Source organism: Peromyscus maniculatus, chromosome 5, assembly GCF_049852395.1.
Source record: "Peromyscus maniculatus bairdii isolate BWxNUB_F1_BW_parent chromosome 5, HU_Pman_BW_mat_3.1, whole genome shotgun sequence".
NCBI classification, from domain to species: domain Eukaryota; kingdom Metazoa; phylum Chordata; class Mammalia; order Rodentia; family Cricetidae; genus Peromyscus; species Peromyscus maniculatus.
This window is the reverse complement of record NC_134856.1, coordinates 11,881,605-11,897,333: the sequence shown is the minus strand read 5'-3', so window position 1 is coordinate 11,897,333 and position 15,729 is coordinate 11,881,605. Positions and strand designations below refer to the sequence as shown.

Sequence of the window (15,729 nt, the reverse complement as noted above, 5' to 3'; positions counted from 1 at the left end):
CTGACAGATCCACGGAGAAGTTAGCAGTGGGAGTCAACTCCTCCTTAAGTATGTGGTCCCTAGGGATTTTACACTCTTATACTAGACACACATCACCTCTGACACTTCAGTAAACTCCCCCATGTCCTCCTCCTGTGTTTGATGATATCTCCCAGCTGGAAGTGGAAGACCAGCCAAAGCTCACATTGTATTCTTCTTGAAAAATATTTCCTCCCAAATTTGGGCATAAGCATTTGTCAAGTCACACCCCTACACAGAGGCATCTTCCTATGACAGCATCTTTCTATTTGTCTTTCTCAAACTAAGGTAGTTGGAGACACAGATAATGAGTTGATCTTAAGATGAATGTTTATTCTCCAAATTGAGGCCTCAGGTACAACCATTCTCCCTTTGTCCCCAGCCCATCCCCATATAACAAAATTCTCCAGTCTTCTCAAAGATTCATCACTGGCCAAGAAACATCTTCTATGGAGTAGCTTTATCTTGACTTTTCTGGTCTCCTGAGACTGGAAGAGCTTCCTATTCATATCTCAGTATGTACTTTCTGTGATGGCTTCTTGGACCTAAGCTTAGTCCAGAAAGCCACTTCCTTATCTTTCAGTCTCCGGGCTGGCTGGGTGGTGGCTCCAATCTGCAGGTACCCTTCCTTCTGGCCATACTCTGGCCAATAGGGCAGCCCCTTCCCATTGGGGTTCCTGGGAACAGAATCAAACAGAATTTCTTAGTTACTGTGGTGTCCCACATTCTTATGACATTTATAGACATTCCTGGCTTATCTCTGCCAAAGGCTTGTGCATAGCAAGAAATTGGGGAGCAACATTGTCAGAGCACTGTGGTCACAGGCTGGGATTTGATCACTTATATCTTAAAATGCAACCCTTCCCAACAGTCCCATCTTGCCCAATATCTTGGCAATGTCTTTGTACTATTCTCACCCATTCCGAGCAAAGTTGGCCCAGAATTTCATCACCATCTTGCTAAGGTTGGTCTCCTCTTCTGAGGCACCTTCTGTGGGAAATAAGATTATATTATTGCAGCTCAACATGCATTTCATGAACCAGACATGGCTTGTTAAAAATGCAGAATATGGGTTCTAACTAAAAAATTATTGTGTCTAATTATTCATTGCAAGAAGGTCATAGTTAGTTGGTGTGTACTTTCAGTTTGTGAATGAATGATCCAGGACTCAGCAATAGTGATGTAGTTCATTCCTAGCTGACTGACTTCATTTTCCATACCCACCATTCGGTTCTTCCTTACTTAGGATGTAGATGCTGAAGTTCAGTGATGTCCTTATATAAAAGTATTTCTGGCACTTGTGTCTTTTCTCAAGCTCACCTTCAAAACCACATATTCATAGTTTGAAAAAAATCTTAGAATAGCAAACATTCTAAAACCTACCTAGTTGGGAGATGCCCAGAGTCTGTTATCAGCAGCCACTGAAATGGGCCAAATCACAAGAACTGCTGAGAATTAAGGTATTAAAGATGGTCATGAAATGATTTTTGATATATTATGAGTTATAATATAAGTAAAAGACAACATTTGGATAAATAGGTATGCATATAGACAGACAGGTAGATGCACATGACATCTGATTCATGGTCAGCAACAGCTTGACCTCCTCTTAACTCACATTCTGATAGGCCATTTTGAGTGGGAAATCAAGTAGTGCAATTCTTATCTTCAAGTGGGGGGACTTGGGTGTTACTTTCTCTTAGTTATATTAGCAGTCAACATCCTGATGTAAAGCATTGCTGACTGCCTGTGAGTATATACCTTTCCTAGTAGTTTCTGGAGTGGGAGAAAGCGTGGGCACTAGACATTTTAGCTCATTCCTGTTATCCTGAATTGGGAAATAAATATTAAGAGACGGTAAAGGAATCCTCCCTTGGAGACTGCAACTACTTCCTGAGGCAGTGCCCACCAGCACTAATTGGACTAAGAGGTGAGTCTTTGTCCTCATAGCTGAACACCCCAACTTCTAGGCTTTGGGCTCAGGGGAACAACCCTGTGCCCCCACACTACCACCCACTGCAGCCCCAGTTTCAGGCCAGTAGGCAGGTTTCCTGCAGACAGGTCAGATTACCACAATCCCCCACCAGACCCTGTAACCCACAAGCCCTACCTCCCCCAAACCCCACCCATCTTCAGAGACTGCAACTGATCCCTGAGACAGAACCTACCAGTGCTGATTAGACTAAAAACCCCCTGAGACACAGAGTCCATCAGCACAAATTGGACCAAGAGCCCTAATTATACCAAGAGCTCCAATTGGACCAAGAGTATCAGTTGGACTAAGAGAGGCTCCCTCAGACACAGACACCACTTGCACAGAGTGGAGGAAGAGATGGGTAGATGCCAGTGCAAAAATACAGTGAACAACATAAAGACCAATATGGCACCGTCAGTCCCTAGTGATTCTACATCAGCAAGACCTGAACACCCCAACGCAGGATAAACAGAAGAAGTTGACCTTAAAAATGACTTTAAGAAGATGAAAGAGGACTTTAAAGAAGAAATAAAAATTTCCCTTAAAGAAATTGAAGAAAAGACAAACAAAAATTGAAAGAAATCAATGAATCCCTTATAGAAGGACAAAAAATCCAATTAAACAAGTGAAGGAAACAGTCCAAGATTTGAAAACTGAAATAGAGGCAATAAAGAAGACACAAACTGAGGGAATGCTGGAAATGGAAAATCTGAGTAAACAAACAGGAATTACAGATGCAAGTATAGCCAACAGAATGTAAGAGATGGAAGAAAGAATTTCTGGTGTTGAAGATATGATAGAGGAAATAGATTCATCAGTCAAAGAAAGCACTAAAGCAAAAAAAGTCATAATACAAAACATCCAGAAAATTTGGGACACCATGAAAAGACCAAACCTAAGAATAATAGAGATAGAAGAAGAATACCAAATCAAAGGCACAGAAAATATATTCAACAAAATCATAGAAGAAAACTTTCCAACCCAAAGAAAGAAATGCCTATGAAGATACAAGAAGCTTACAGAACACCAAATACCAGACTCCAAAAAAAGTCCCCTCTCTGTATAATAATCAAACCACTAAACATACAGAATAAAGAAAAATATTAAGAGCTGCAAAGGAAAAAGGACAAGTAAGATATAAAGGCACACCCATCAGTATAACACCTGACTTCTTAATGGATACTCTAAAAGCCAGAAGGTCCTGGACAGACATTATACAGACACTAAAAGACCATGGATGCCAACCCAGACTATTATATCCAGCAAAACTCTCAATCACCATAGATGGAGTAAACAAAATATTCCATGATAAAATCAGATTTAAACAATACCTATTCACAAATACAGCCCTACAGAAAGCACTAGAAGGAAAAATCCAACCTAAGGAAGTTAGATACACCCATGAAAACACAAGCAATAGATAATCCCACAGCAACAAATACCAAGGAAGAGAAACACACAACACTACCACCAAAAATAACAGGAATTAACAATCACTGGTCATTAACATCCATTAATATCAATGGTCTCAATTCGCCTATTAAAAGACACGGGCTAACAGAATGGTTATGAAAACAGGATCCATTCTTCTGCTGCATACAAGAAACACACTTCAACTTCAAAAACAGACACTACCTCAGAGTAAAATACTGGGAAAAGACTTTCCAATCAAATGGACTTAGGAAGCAAGCTAGTGTAACTACCCTAATATCTAATAAAATAGACTCCAAACTAAAATCATTCAAAAGAGATCAGGAAGGACATTAAATATTTATCACAGGGAAAATCCACCAAGATGAAGTCTCAATTCTAAACATTTATGCCCCAAATACAAGGGCACCCACATTTGTAAAAGAAACATTACTAAAGCTTAAATCCCACATCAAATCCCACACACTAGGAGTGGAAGATTTCAACACCCTACTCTCACCACTGGATAGATCTACCAGACTGAAGCTTAACAGAGAAATAAAGGAGCTAACAGAAGTTATGACTCAAATGGACTTAATTTCCACCCTAATAAAAAAATACCTTCGTCTCAGCACCTCATGGAACCTTCTCTAAAATCAACCACAGGCTCGGTCACAAAGCAAATCTCAACAGATACAAAAACATTGGAATAACCTCCTGTATTTTATTGGACCACAATAGCTTAAAGTTAGATTTCAACAACAAAAATTACAGAAAGCCTACAATCTCATGGAAACTGAATAATGCCCAAATGAATCACCAATGGGTCAAGGAAGAAATAAAGAAAGAAATTAAAGATTTTCTAAAATTCAATGAAAATGGAAGTACAACATACCCAAACTTATGGGACACTATGAAAGCAGTGCTAAGAGGAAAATTTGTAGCACTGAATGCCCACACAAAGAAGATGAAGAAATCTTACACTAGTGACTTAACAGCACACCTGAGAACCATAGAACAAAAAGAAGAAAACTCACCCAGGACAATAGATGCCAGGAAATAATCCAATTGAGGGCTGAAATGAATGAAATAGATACAAAGAGAACAATAGAAAGAATCAATAAAACAAAGAGTTGGTTCTTTGAAAAAAATCAACAAGATAGACAAGCCCTTATCCAAACTAACCAAAAGGCAGAGAGAGCATCCAAATCAACAAAATACAAAATGAAAAGGGAGACATAACAAAAGACAATGAGGAAATCCAGAGAATCATCAGATCATACATCAAAAACCTGTACTCCACAAAATTGGAAAATCTAAAAGAAATGGACAATTTTCTGGATAGGTACTACATACCAAAGTTAAATCAAGATCAGATAAACTATCTATCTATCGATCGATCGATTGATTGATTGATTTGACACTTTAAAAAATATTTCTTTATTATGTATAATGTTCTGTCTGCATGTATGCTTGCACGCCAGAAGAGGGCATCAGATCTCATTACAGATGGTTATGAGCCAACATGTGGTTGCTGGGAATTGAACTCAGGACCTCTGGTAGAGCAGTCAGTGCTCTTAACCACAAAAGCCATCTCTCCAGCCCCAGATAAACTATTTAAATAGACCAACAACCCCTAAGGAAATAGAAACAGTCATTAAAAGTCTCCCAACACCAAAAAGCCCAGGACCAGATGGTTTCAGAGCAGAATTCTACCAGATTTTCAAAGAAGAGTTAATACCAATACTCTTTAAATTGTTCCACACAATAGAAACAGAAAGAACATTACCAAACACTTTTTATGAAGATACACTTACCCTGATACTCAAACCACACAAAGATGCAACAAATAAAGAGAATTACAGACCAATCTCCCTCATGAACATTGATGCAAAAATACTCAATAAAATATTGGCAAACAGACTCCAAGAACACATCAAAAAAATTATCCACCATGACCAAGTAGGCTTCATCCAAGGGATGCAAGAATGGTTCAACATATGAAAATATATCAATGCAATACACCATATAAACAAACTGAAAGCAAAAAAAAAAAAAAACCATGATTATCTTATGCTGAAAATGCCCTTGACAAAATCCAACACCTCTTCATGATAAAGGTCTTAGAGAGATCAGGAATACAAGGAACATAAATAAACATAATAAAGGCAATTTACAGCAAGCCTACAGTCCACATCAAATTAAATGAAGAGAAACTCAAAGTGATTCCACTAAAATCAGGAACAAAACAAGGCTCTCCACTCTCCCCATATTTATTCAATATAGTACCTTAACTTCTAGCTAGAGCAATAGGACAACAAAAGGAGAGCAAAGGGATAGAAATTGGAAAGGAAGAAGTCAAACTTTCACTATTTGCAGATGATAGGATAGTATACATAAGTGACCCCAAAAATTCAACCAAGGAACTCCTACAGCTAATAAACTCCTTCAGTAATGTGTCAGGATACAAGACTAATAAAAAAAAATCAGTAGCCCTCCTATATACAAATGATAAAAGGGCTGGCTGAGAAAGAAATCAGAGAAACATCACCCTTTTTAATAGCCAAAAATAATATAAAATACCTTGGGGTAACTCTAACAAAGCAAGTGAAGGACCTGATGATAAGAACTTTAAGTCTCTGAAGAAAGAAACCAAAGAAGATATTAGAAAATGGAAAGAAGTTCCGTGTTCATGGATAGGTAGGATTAACATAGTAAAAATAGCAGTCTTACCAAAAAGCAGTCTACAGATTCAATACAATCCCCATCAAAATCCCAACACAATTCTTCACAGACTTGGAAAGAACAATACTCAACTTCATATGGAAAAACAGAAAACCCAGGATTGCTAACAGAATTCTGTACAATAAAGCAACCTCTGGAGGTGTCATGATCCTTGATTTCAAGCTCTACTATAGAGCTATAATAATAATAACAGCTTGGTACTGGCATAAAAACCGACATGTGGACCAATGGAATTGAATTGAAAACCCTAACATTAATCTGCACATATATGAACACCTGATTTTTGACAAAGAAACCAAAACAGTACAATGGAAAAAAGAAAATATCTTCAAGAAATGGTGCTGGCATAACTGGGTGTCAACACACAGAAGATTTCAAATAGATCCATATCTGTCGCCACATACAAAACTCAAGTCCAAGTGGATCAAACACCTCAATATAAGTCCAGTTACACTGAATTTGATAGAAGAGAAAGTAGGAAGTAGCCTTGAATGCATTGACACAGGAGACCACTTCCTAAATGTAACACCAGTAGCACAGACACTGAGAGCAACAATTAATAAATGGGACCTCTTGAAACTGAGAAGATTTTGTAGGGCAAAGGACATGGTCAATAAGGCAAAACAACAGCCCACATAATGGGAAAAGATCTTCACCAACCCCACATCTGACAGAGGGCTGATCTCCAAAACATATAAAGAACTCAAGAAACTAGACATCAAAATACCTATCAATCCAATTTTAAAAAAAAAAATGGGCTACAGAGTCAACCAGAGAATTCTCAACAGAAGAATCTCAAATGGCCAAAAGACATTCAAGGAATTGCTCAACATCCTTAATCATCAGGGAAATGTAAATAAAAATGACTCTGAGATACCATCTTACACCTGTCAGAATGGCTAAAATCAAAAACAATGAAGACAGCTCATGTTGGAGAGGATGTGGAGCAAGGGGAACACTCCTCCACTGCTGGTGGGAATGCAAACTTGTACAGCCACTCTGGAAATCAGTATGGCAGTTTCTCAGAAAATTGAGAATAAGTCTTCCTCAAGACCCAGCCATACCACTCTTGTGCATATACCCAAGGAATGCTCGATCTTACCACAAGGACACATGCTCAACTATGCTCATAGCAGCATTATTTGTAATAGCAAGAACCTGGAAACAACCTAGATGCCCCTCAACTGAAGAATAAAGAAAATGTGGTACATATACACAATGGAAAACACTGCCACATTAAAATTTGTAGGCAAATGGATGGAACTAGAAAAATACCATTCTGAGTGAGGTAACCCAGACTCAGAAGAACAAACATGGTATGTACTCACTCATAAGTGGATACTACATGTAAAGCAAAGATAACCAGACTGCAACCACAGCTCCAGGAAGGCTATCTAGCAGAGAGGACCCTTGGAAAGATGCATGGTTTGCCCAGTGAAGGAGAAATAGATGAGATCTAAATGAGCAAACTCAGGGTGTAATAATGCTTAATGATGGCAAGGGATGAGGGATGAAAACATAGGGGAACGGGATGTTTTAGCTGGAACAAGAACAGAGTGGGAGAGCAAGGAAAGAGATACCATGATAAATGAAGACACCATGGGAGTATGGAGAAACAGAGTGCTAGGGAGTTTTCCAGGAATTCACAATGATGACCCTACCTTAGACTACTGGCAATAGTCAAAAGGGTACCTGAACTGGCCTACTCTAGTGATCAGATGGCTAAATACCCTAACTGTCATCATAGAGCCTTCATCCAGTGGTTGATGGAAACAGATGCAGAGATCCATGGCTGGGCACCAGGCTAAGCTCCAGGAGTTCAGTTAAGAGAGGGGAGAGAGTCTATAAGCAAGGGACATTGAGATCATGATGGTAAAATGTACAGAGATGGCCAGCCAAACTAGTGGAAACACATGAACTATGGACCAATAGCTAAGGAGCCCCCATGGCACTGGACTAGACCCTCTCAATAAGTGAGACAGTTGTTTAGCTTGAACTGGTTAGGAGGCCCCCAGGCAGTAGAAAACCTAATAATAATAATAATAATAATAATAATAATAATAATAATAATAAAGAGGATAAAGGTGTCCAAAGCCACAGAAGGAAAATTAATCCAGACCTCCTAACCATAAGCAAACAGGGAGCAATGCACCATTACCTCTTAAGAATGGGGCACCGAAGACTGAGGAGACTTCATCTCCATGGTCTCCAATCACAGTCTTGGGTTTCAATTCTGATGAGAAGCTTGGATGATATTGAAATTCATACATATAGGTGGGGGCTCCAGCATCTGGAAAGACATGAATTCATGTACACTTCATATTATCAGGCATGTACTTGGGTGGTATAAAGGCTTCTACATGTGAAGGAACCCCTGGTCTTCAGAAAAGCCAAACTCTTTTAGTGAATCACTTGAATGTGCATGGGCTGTTTAGAAAGGGAAAGCAGATGTGATACTTGAGTCAGACATTCATGGACTTAAAATTTGATGAATAAAATGCACTCCCCACAAAAACAGATAGGTGTTCATGGTAATGCTCTGGTACACATTCATTCCGAGAAGATCTACAACCTACTAAGCATCTTCTATTCAGACTGGTGTTGAACATTTTCCCATGTTTTGCTCACTCGTTTCCAGGAGTGTGAAGCAAATCCAAGCGCTTGGCTGAAAATGTTATTAATGTTTTCAATTAGCATAAAAATGGGTTTCATTGTAATATTTCCATACATATTTTGTTTCATTCATTTCTTTACCCCACTACACTCCTTCATGTCCATTCCACCCACTTGCATGTGCCTTTCCTACTAACAATCTTTTATTCTACTTTTAGGACACAGGTATAACATTGTCCTCTTTCCTCTACCCTCTCCCTGAAGATCTCCTCTTTTCTCATTTTTTTCTGGTTTCTTTCCTCCATGCACAAATACACACAAATTTAAATCTAGGCTCCACATATGAGGGGAAATACATATTTATCTTCCTAAGTCAAGTTTACTTAAACATGATGATTTCTAGTTTCATGCATTTTCTTGCAGATATCATAACTATTTTCTTTATAAAATTCTACTTTGTATATACAATGTTTTGTTTACCCCATTCATCCACTTGCGACCATCTAGGCTAGTTCTACTTCTTCACTATTTTGAATAATGTGGTAATGAACATGAATATGCAAGTATCTCTGTGGTAGAACTTATTAAAATCTAAGTATATACAGACAGGGAATAATCAGTCTTTCATGTCTCAGGAATACAGCAGTGAATAAAGCTGCCATTCAGAAATAAGATAAATGAACAAATAAAAACATATGGAATCGAGCACATGTAGACATGTCTTATAGAAATTAGTAGAGTTTTTTTTTAAGGTTGAAGTAAAGAGATACTAATGAACAACATGAAACCCATTAGCACAAATGTCAAAGATATAAATAGAATTTAGGACATTCCAGAGCTGTAATGATCATGCATGTGGCAATTGGATGCCAAGTCCTAAGTTCTAAGACAAAAATAGCACTAACAACTCTAACTAAAGCAAATATTCAATGACTAAAATAAATTGTCCTTACAAAATGATATGATTTAAAAGACATAAAGTGTGCGGAGTGGTGGCTGGAATTGGAAGAATAACCCGAGCCTAAAGCTAAAGAAGGGAGCAAATGAAGATCAGACAGAGATGACCTGTGAAGACTGGGAAGGCAGCCCAATGGCAGAGTTCTCACTGAGAATGTTTGAGGAACTGAGTTAAACAGCCAGAGAGAAAGGAGGGGGAGACAGAGAGATTTGTGAGACTATAAAGGTTTAAAAGGTTTTTGAGGATGAAAAATATCAGCAAAATTTATCAAGATCCAACAGGCAAAAAATTAGTAGAGAATCAGATAGATCAAATCGTTGATGAGAGATCTTACAGCAGATGGCACTGGAATTCACAAGCTCATGAGAGATTATTACAAGCAACTGTGTGAACACAGATTGACTCTCCTAGAAAAAGGAGATGAACTATTAGTCCAATAAATCCTACCAAAGCTGAACTAAGAAGAAACAGACAATCTGGAGGTCAACCATGAATGAACTTGAGTTAGTGATTAAAGTTTTTCATCAAAGAAAAGTGACAATTTTCCTGAAGAATCACAACTAATATTTAAAGAACTGGGAATCATATATCTCAAATTTTGCCAAATTTCTTTAAAAGTCAATGGAAAATTTCCAGATTCTTTCTCATGAGGACAGAATCACACAGATATGAAATAAGACAAGGCACTACAAGAAAAGAAAACGACAGCAAGGTCCTTAATGAAACAGATGGAAAACTACTCAACAGAATACCAGCTACCTCGTGTTATAGGTAGAGAGACAAAAAAGTCACCTTATTATATGCAGAAAAAATATTTGATAAAATTCAACTTTCATGATAAAATGTTGACCAAATAAGTGAGAGATGAAGTACACACACACACACACACACACACACACACACACACACACACACACAGAGAGAGAGAGAGAGAGAGAGAGAGAGAGAGAGAGAGAGAGAGAGAGAGAGAGAGAGAGAGATATGGCTGTCCTGGGACTCACTCTGTAGACCAGGCTGGCCTTGAACTCATGGATATTCACCTGCCTTTGCATCCCTGAGTGCTGGAATTAAATGCTTGCACCACCACCACCCGATGTGAGGTCGGGTATATTTTGACACAATATAGGTCATGTATAAGAGGTCCAGTGTCAACATTGTCCACAACAGGGAAAATATTTTCCTCTAGAACTTGGAACAAGACAAAAATTACCTTGCACACTGCTTTGATTTAGCATAGTGTTAGAAGTATTTGCCTGAATCATTTGGCAAAAGTTTAAAAAGTAGGCATCCAAATAGGAAAGTCAGACCTGCAACAATATTCATGGCCAGCATGTTCCTACAGATAGAAACCATATAAACTCCCAAAGTACTTATAAATAATAAGTAAACAGAATAAAATTACAGCAGAGGAAATCAATAAATGAAAATCAAATAGTGTTTCCACATACTAAAAATAAATCATGCCACTTAGGGGGAGTCCTTGGAGATACCTTTCCTGACCTCTTCCTGCACTTTTCTCCTTGTGTGCCATGAAGTGAGCATGTTTGCTCCACCATTCTCCCCAAAATGATGAATCTCACCCCAAGGACACAATAGTAGAGTCTCCTCACCACATACTGAATCAACGACCCAAATAAGTCTCTCTTCCCTCATGATGTTTATGGCAGTCATCTTGTCTGGGCAAAGAAGCCTGGCTTTTACCTCCAGTACTGGTAACACTAGGAGCCCTTTTGCCTCATGGTTTTCTCTGGTCACTATTAACTGTTTTGCCCATGTGCAGCAGATCAAAGCACACCAGTGACAAATGAGCAGTGGTGGATACAAACCCTCCCCTCTTGCTCAGATACAACAACCCTAAGACTACTCATCTCATTATTCTCAGACTTCCAGCGCCCACTGTCCACAGTGGGCATGCAATTAGCTGTGCATCACTGAGTGGCCTCCATCTCCTTGCTGCATCATTCCACATCTCCCTCGGGGATGTTTGCTGGGATCAACTCAAAAATTAACTGCTTACATTTTCATCCTGCCTGTAGAGCCTGCTTGCTGTGGATATCACTATGTATAAATAAAACACTGATTGGCCAGTAGCCAGGCAGGAAGTATAGGTGGGACTAGCAGAGAGGAGAGAGGAAAAGGAGAGGAAGGCAGGGAAAAGGATACCAGCTGCTGTTCAGGGAGCATCACATAGAGGCAACAGGTAAAGCCACAGAACACGTGGTAACATATAGATTAACAGAAATGGGCTTAGCATAAGAGTAACAGCTAGACAATGTTAGGCCTGAACTAATGGTCAAGCAGTTTAAATAATATAAGAGTTGGTGTGTTTATTTTATAAGTGGGCTCTGGGACTGGCAGGGCTTGGCGGGAGCTGGAGAGAAATTCCCCAGCTACAAATGGTGCCCAACGGGTTGGCAAGAGTTTCCACCTAAAACCTGAGGAAAAGAAGATTCTAAAACGGAGCTAAAAACAGTTCGTAGTTATCTCTCTCAAGTTATCAGCAGCCTGTGTGTTTGACCTTCAGTATGGCGGGAATGAGGCGTCTGCAAGTGGCACATTACGCTGCCTGGTGGATTTAGCCTTTGCTAGTACAAAACAAGAAAGAGGTTTCTGGGCTACATGCTGCTTGGATAAAAGCATAGATGCACTATTTCTGAGAGTTGATGGCTCCCAGAGCTGGCGGAAAATGTACCACCACCATGTTCGGAAGCTGAAGTGGGTGAAACCAGCATCCACAGCACCCTTTCAGTTTTAGAGTGCTACAATTTAAAGGAATAGGTTCACAATAAGACTGATTCAAGTGGAATAGTTTACAATGTATGAAAAATGTACGTAGGCTTGAAAGAGAGAGAAAAAGGAATATAGGCAGTTATATGAACAAATAGATAGTTTTTAAAAATAAAGTCTTAAAAGAGACAGTAAAGGTAATATAAAAAATAAGCCACATAAAGATGGCTATCACACAGCGAATCTAGATTATGTTCTCTTTGATATTCGTAACTGAAGAAAAACATTTGATTGTAAAAGCTGTTGAGTGATGCCAAAATGTATATTTTAAAGGTACCTTGACTTCAAAATTTGGATATAAGGATATGTTGTTTTGGAAAAGAGGCTCTGCTTTTGTTTCCACAGAAAGTCAGAGGCTATGGATTTGTTACAGATTAAAATACATCAGGTTTGACCAGCCAAGACCCCCTGAAAAGTCCCCGATGACACCATGGCCCAGATGATCCAACATCCAGAACAGTTTCAAGGCAACTTGCTCAGATGATACACCCTCACGGACTACTCCATAATCCTAAAATTTTCTTTGTGTCCCCATAGGTTACAGTGCCCCCTTCCAGCAGGAAGTAGTAAGAGAAGTTACACCCAAATTCCCAAATATACCAAGCTAGCCTTGGAGATGGAATTGGCTCACTAAATCTCTAAACCCAGGCGTATTGCTAAAAAAAAAAAAAAAAAAAAAAAAAAAAAAAAAAAAAAAAAGGTTAAGAGATTCTTGTGTCCCAATTCAGAAGAGCCCTCTGGTATGAGACAGAAAAAAAGAAAAAAAACAATATTTTTATTTAAAGCAGGTTGATTATAAATACAATCTCTTTCTAAAGAAGAAAAGGAGATAGGATATAGATATGATAGAATAAAAGGGTAAATTGATGAACCTATTTTAAAGAACAACTTGTTTAAAATATTTTACATTAGTATAGATTTTAGTTTATTGGTACAAATTTAAAGTTAATTTTGTTATACTGTCTGTATATTTCTACTCTTGTTTAAGGTATTATATTTGTACAGCTCATTTAAAATTGTAATGGATAATTAAGAAATAGATTAATAATTAGTCATCTATGATATCATACTTTGTAGCCATGTTAGTTAAGTCTTCTAGGTATACATAGATATATTTCAGATAGATAAGTAACCTTCAAATACTTCAAAGACCTACAGAATATGGCATTTAAAATATTTTAAAAATTTAGACTTTCTGGACAGTGAGACATGTCTGCTCCTGGCAGCACTGAATTTACTTCAGAGAGGAGGATGGGCATCGAAGACACTCTATATGGAGTTTATCTTCTTCTTGGCAAAAATTGCCATTTGGGCAAGAAACTGTTCTTACCTGGACTGCTTGATTGACTGGACATGCAGGACCCTTAGGAAGGTGACCACTAAACTTTGCTTGGCAAAATGGTCCTTCAGGTTCCTGCTTTGCAGAGGAAACTGCCAGACATTCTACAGGACACAGAGAGAAGTGACTGAGAGACTCTAGGCCTATGGGCTGAAGACAGATGTCCCAACTTTACAATAGAACTTTGGATGACTGTCCAGGCTGCCAGCTGTCTCTGTCTACCCTGCAAGACTCCTGAAAGTTGCTTGCATCCTTCTCCCATTTCTCAGGTAGTATTATATCCTTCTGAGGTCTCTGATATGGTTGAAGACTAGATAGTTATAATTTCCTCAGTTATGATAAAAGATGGGTTAGATATAAAACCTTAGACTCACAAATATAAGATAGATAGGATATCTTCTTTAATATTGTAACTGTAATTCTTGCTTGATAATTGCTTTGTTATATGCAATTTTACTATGTTAAAGTTAAAACCTTCCCTTTTGAAAAAGAAGAAAAGGGGAAGTTCTGTGGATATCGCTCTGTATAAATAAAACACTGATTGGCCAGTAGCCAGGCAGGAAGTATAGGTGCGACTAGCAGAGAGGAAAAAGAAAAAGGAAGGGAAGGCAGGGAAAAGGACACCAGCTGCTGTTCAGGGAGCATCACATAGAGGCAACAGGTAAAGCCACAGAACACGTGGTAACATATAGATTAACAGAAATGGGCTGAGTATAAGAGCAACAGTTAGACAATGGTAGGCCTGAGCTAATGGCTGAGCAATTTAAATAATATAAGAGTCGGTGTGTTTATTTTATAAGTGGGCTCCGGGACTGGCGAGGCTTGGCAGGAACTGGAGAGAAATTCTCCAGCTACACCTGCTACTGCCAGGAACTAAACAGAACAAAAGCTCTTCCTGCACCAAACTTTGAGGCCTCACCACAAAGAGTTTCCACATCTGTCTATCCTAGGATGTCAGCAGGTTAGAGACCAAAGCTGATCCATCTGTTGCCCCATCCAACTTGTTGGACTCACCTCTGTGGCCACGAGACACAATCACAGATGGTACCCCAAACATCACATCCCCAATCAACTCTTGGAGCATGGCTCTGTTTCTGACTGGGTCATCTGTGTCTATTGAATACTTCTTCATGGCAGCTGGAATCCTGTCCTCTGGTATGTTCTGAAATGGATGAACAAAGTGACCATCTCCAACTGAGCAGTGTGGCTTATCCAGCCAATTGAGAAGGCTTCATTGATTTCAAGCTTTCTGTGCCCTGTACAAATCCCTCCTGGGGTGATAAAATCAGAAAGTTGGAAACATGGGTTCAGAACCCAAGTGAGTCTTTTTCTAGTGAGACTGAAGTGACAATCACAGACCCTGTATGGGTCTGAGCTAGGTCCTCTGCATATGTTATGGTTGTTTAGCTTGAGGTTCTTGTGGGACTCCTAACGGTGGAAGTGTGGGTGTCTCTGACTCTTTCACCTGCTCTTGGGACCCTTTTCCTCCTATTGGGTTGCCTTGTACAGCCTTGATATGAGGGTTTGTGCCTGGTCTTTTGTAACTTGTTATGCTATGTTTACTTGAAATCCCTGTTAAGGATGAGGCCTGATCTTTTCTTGAAGGGAATTGGAAGAAGAGTAGATCTGGTGGTGGGTGGGGGGTGGGGGAGCGGTGCTGGGAAGAGTGGAGTGAGGGAAAACTGTAGTCAGGATGTAATGTATGAGAGAAGAATAAAAAAAGAAAAAGAAAAAGAAATGGTCGGTAATTCGGGCCAGTCCCCAGCCAGTTACCACGGATCATATGATGCTTACAAAGAAATAAGCAGACTTCGTCAGGAGTGATGTGACCATCTTCTTGTCCAGTTTTACGTCAGTAGGTGGAAATTCCATTAGCTGTTTTAA

The 15,729-nt window shown here is 39.1% G+C and overlaps 1 protein-coding gene across 2 annotated transcripts in view; it reads right to left on the bottom strand.

Moving 5' to 3' along the window:
* Positions 1 to 330: 330 nt before the first annotated feature.
* Positions 331 to 15,729, bottom strand: part of LOC102907673 (carboxylesterase 1E-like) — a 108,600-nt gene continuing 93,201 nt past the window's right edge. The window contains exons 10-14 of one of the 2 annotated variants that reach the window (XM_076571701.1): positions 15,640 to 15,720; positions 14,860 to 15,007; positions 8,307 to 8,438; positions 936 to 1,008; positions 331 to 695 (exon numbers count right to left, since the gene is read on the bottom strand). In XM_076571701.1, coding sequence (XP_076427816.1) covers positions 524 to 695; positions 936 to 1,008; positions 8,307 to 8,438; positions 14,860 to 15,007; positions 15,640 to 15,720 — 606 coding nt within the window. In that variant the 3' untranslated portion in view covers positions 331 to 523. The remainder of the gene's footprint in view (positions 696 to 935; positions 1,009 to 8,306; positions 8,439 to 14,859; positions 15,008 to 15,639; positions 15,721 to 15,729) is intronic. The other variant, XM_076571702.1, reaches the window with a different exon arrangement.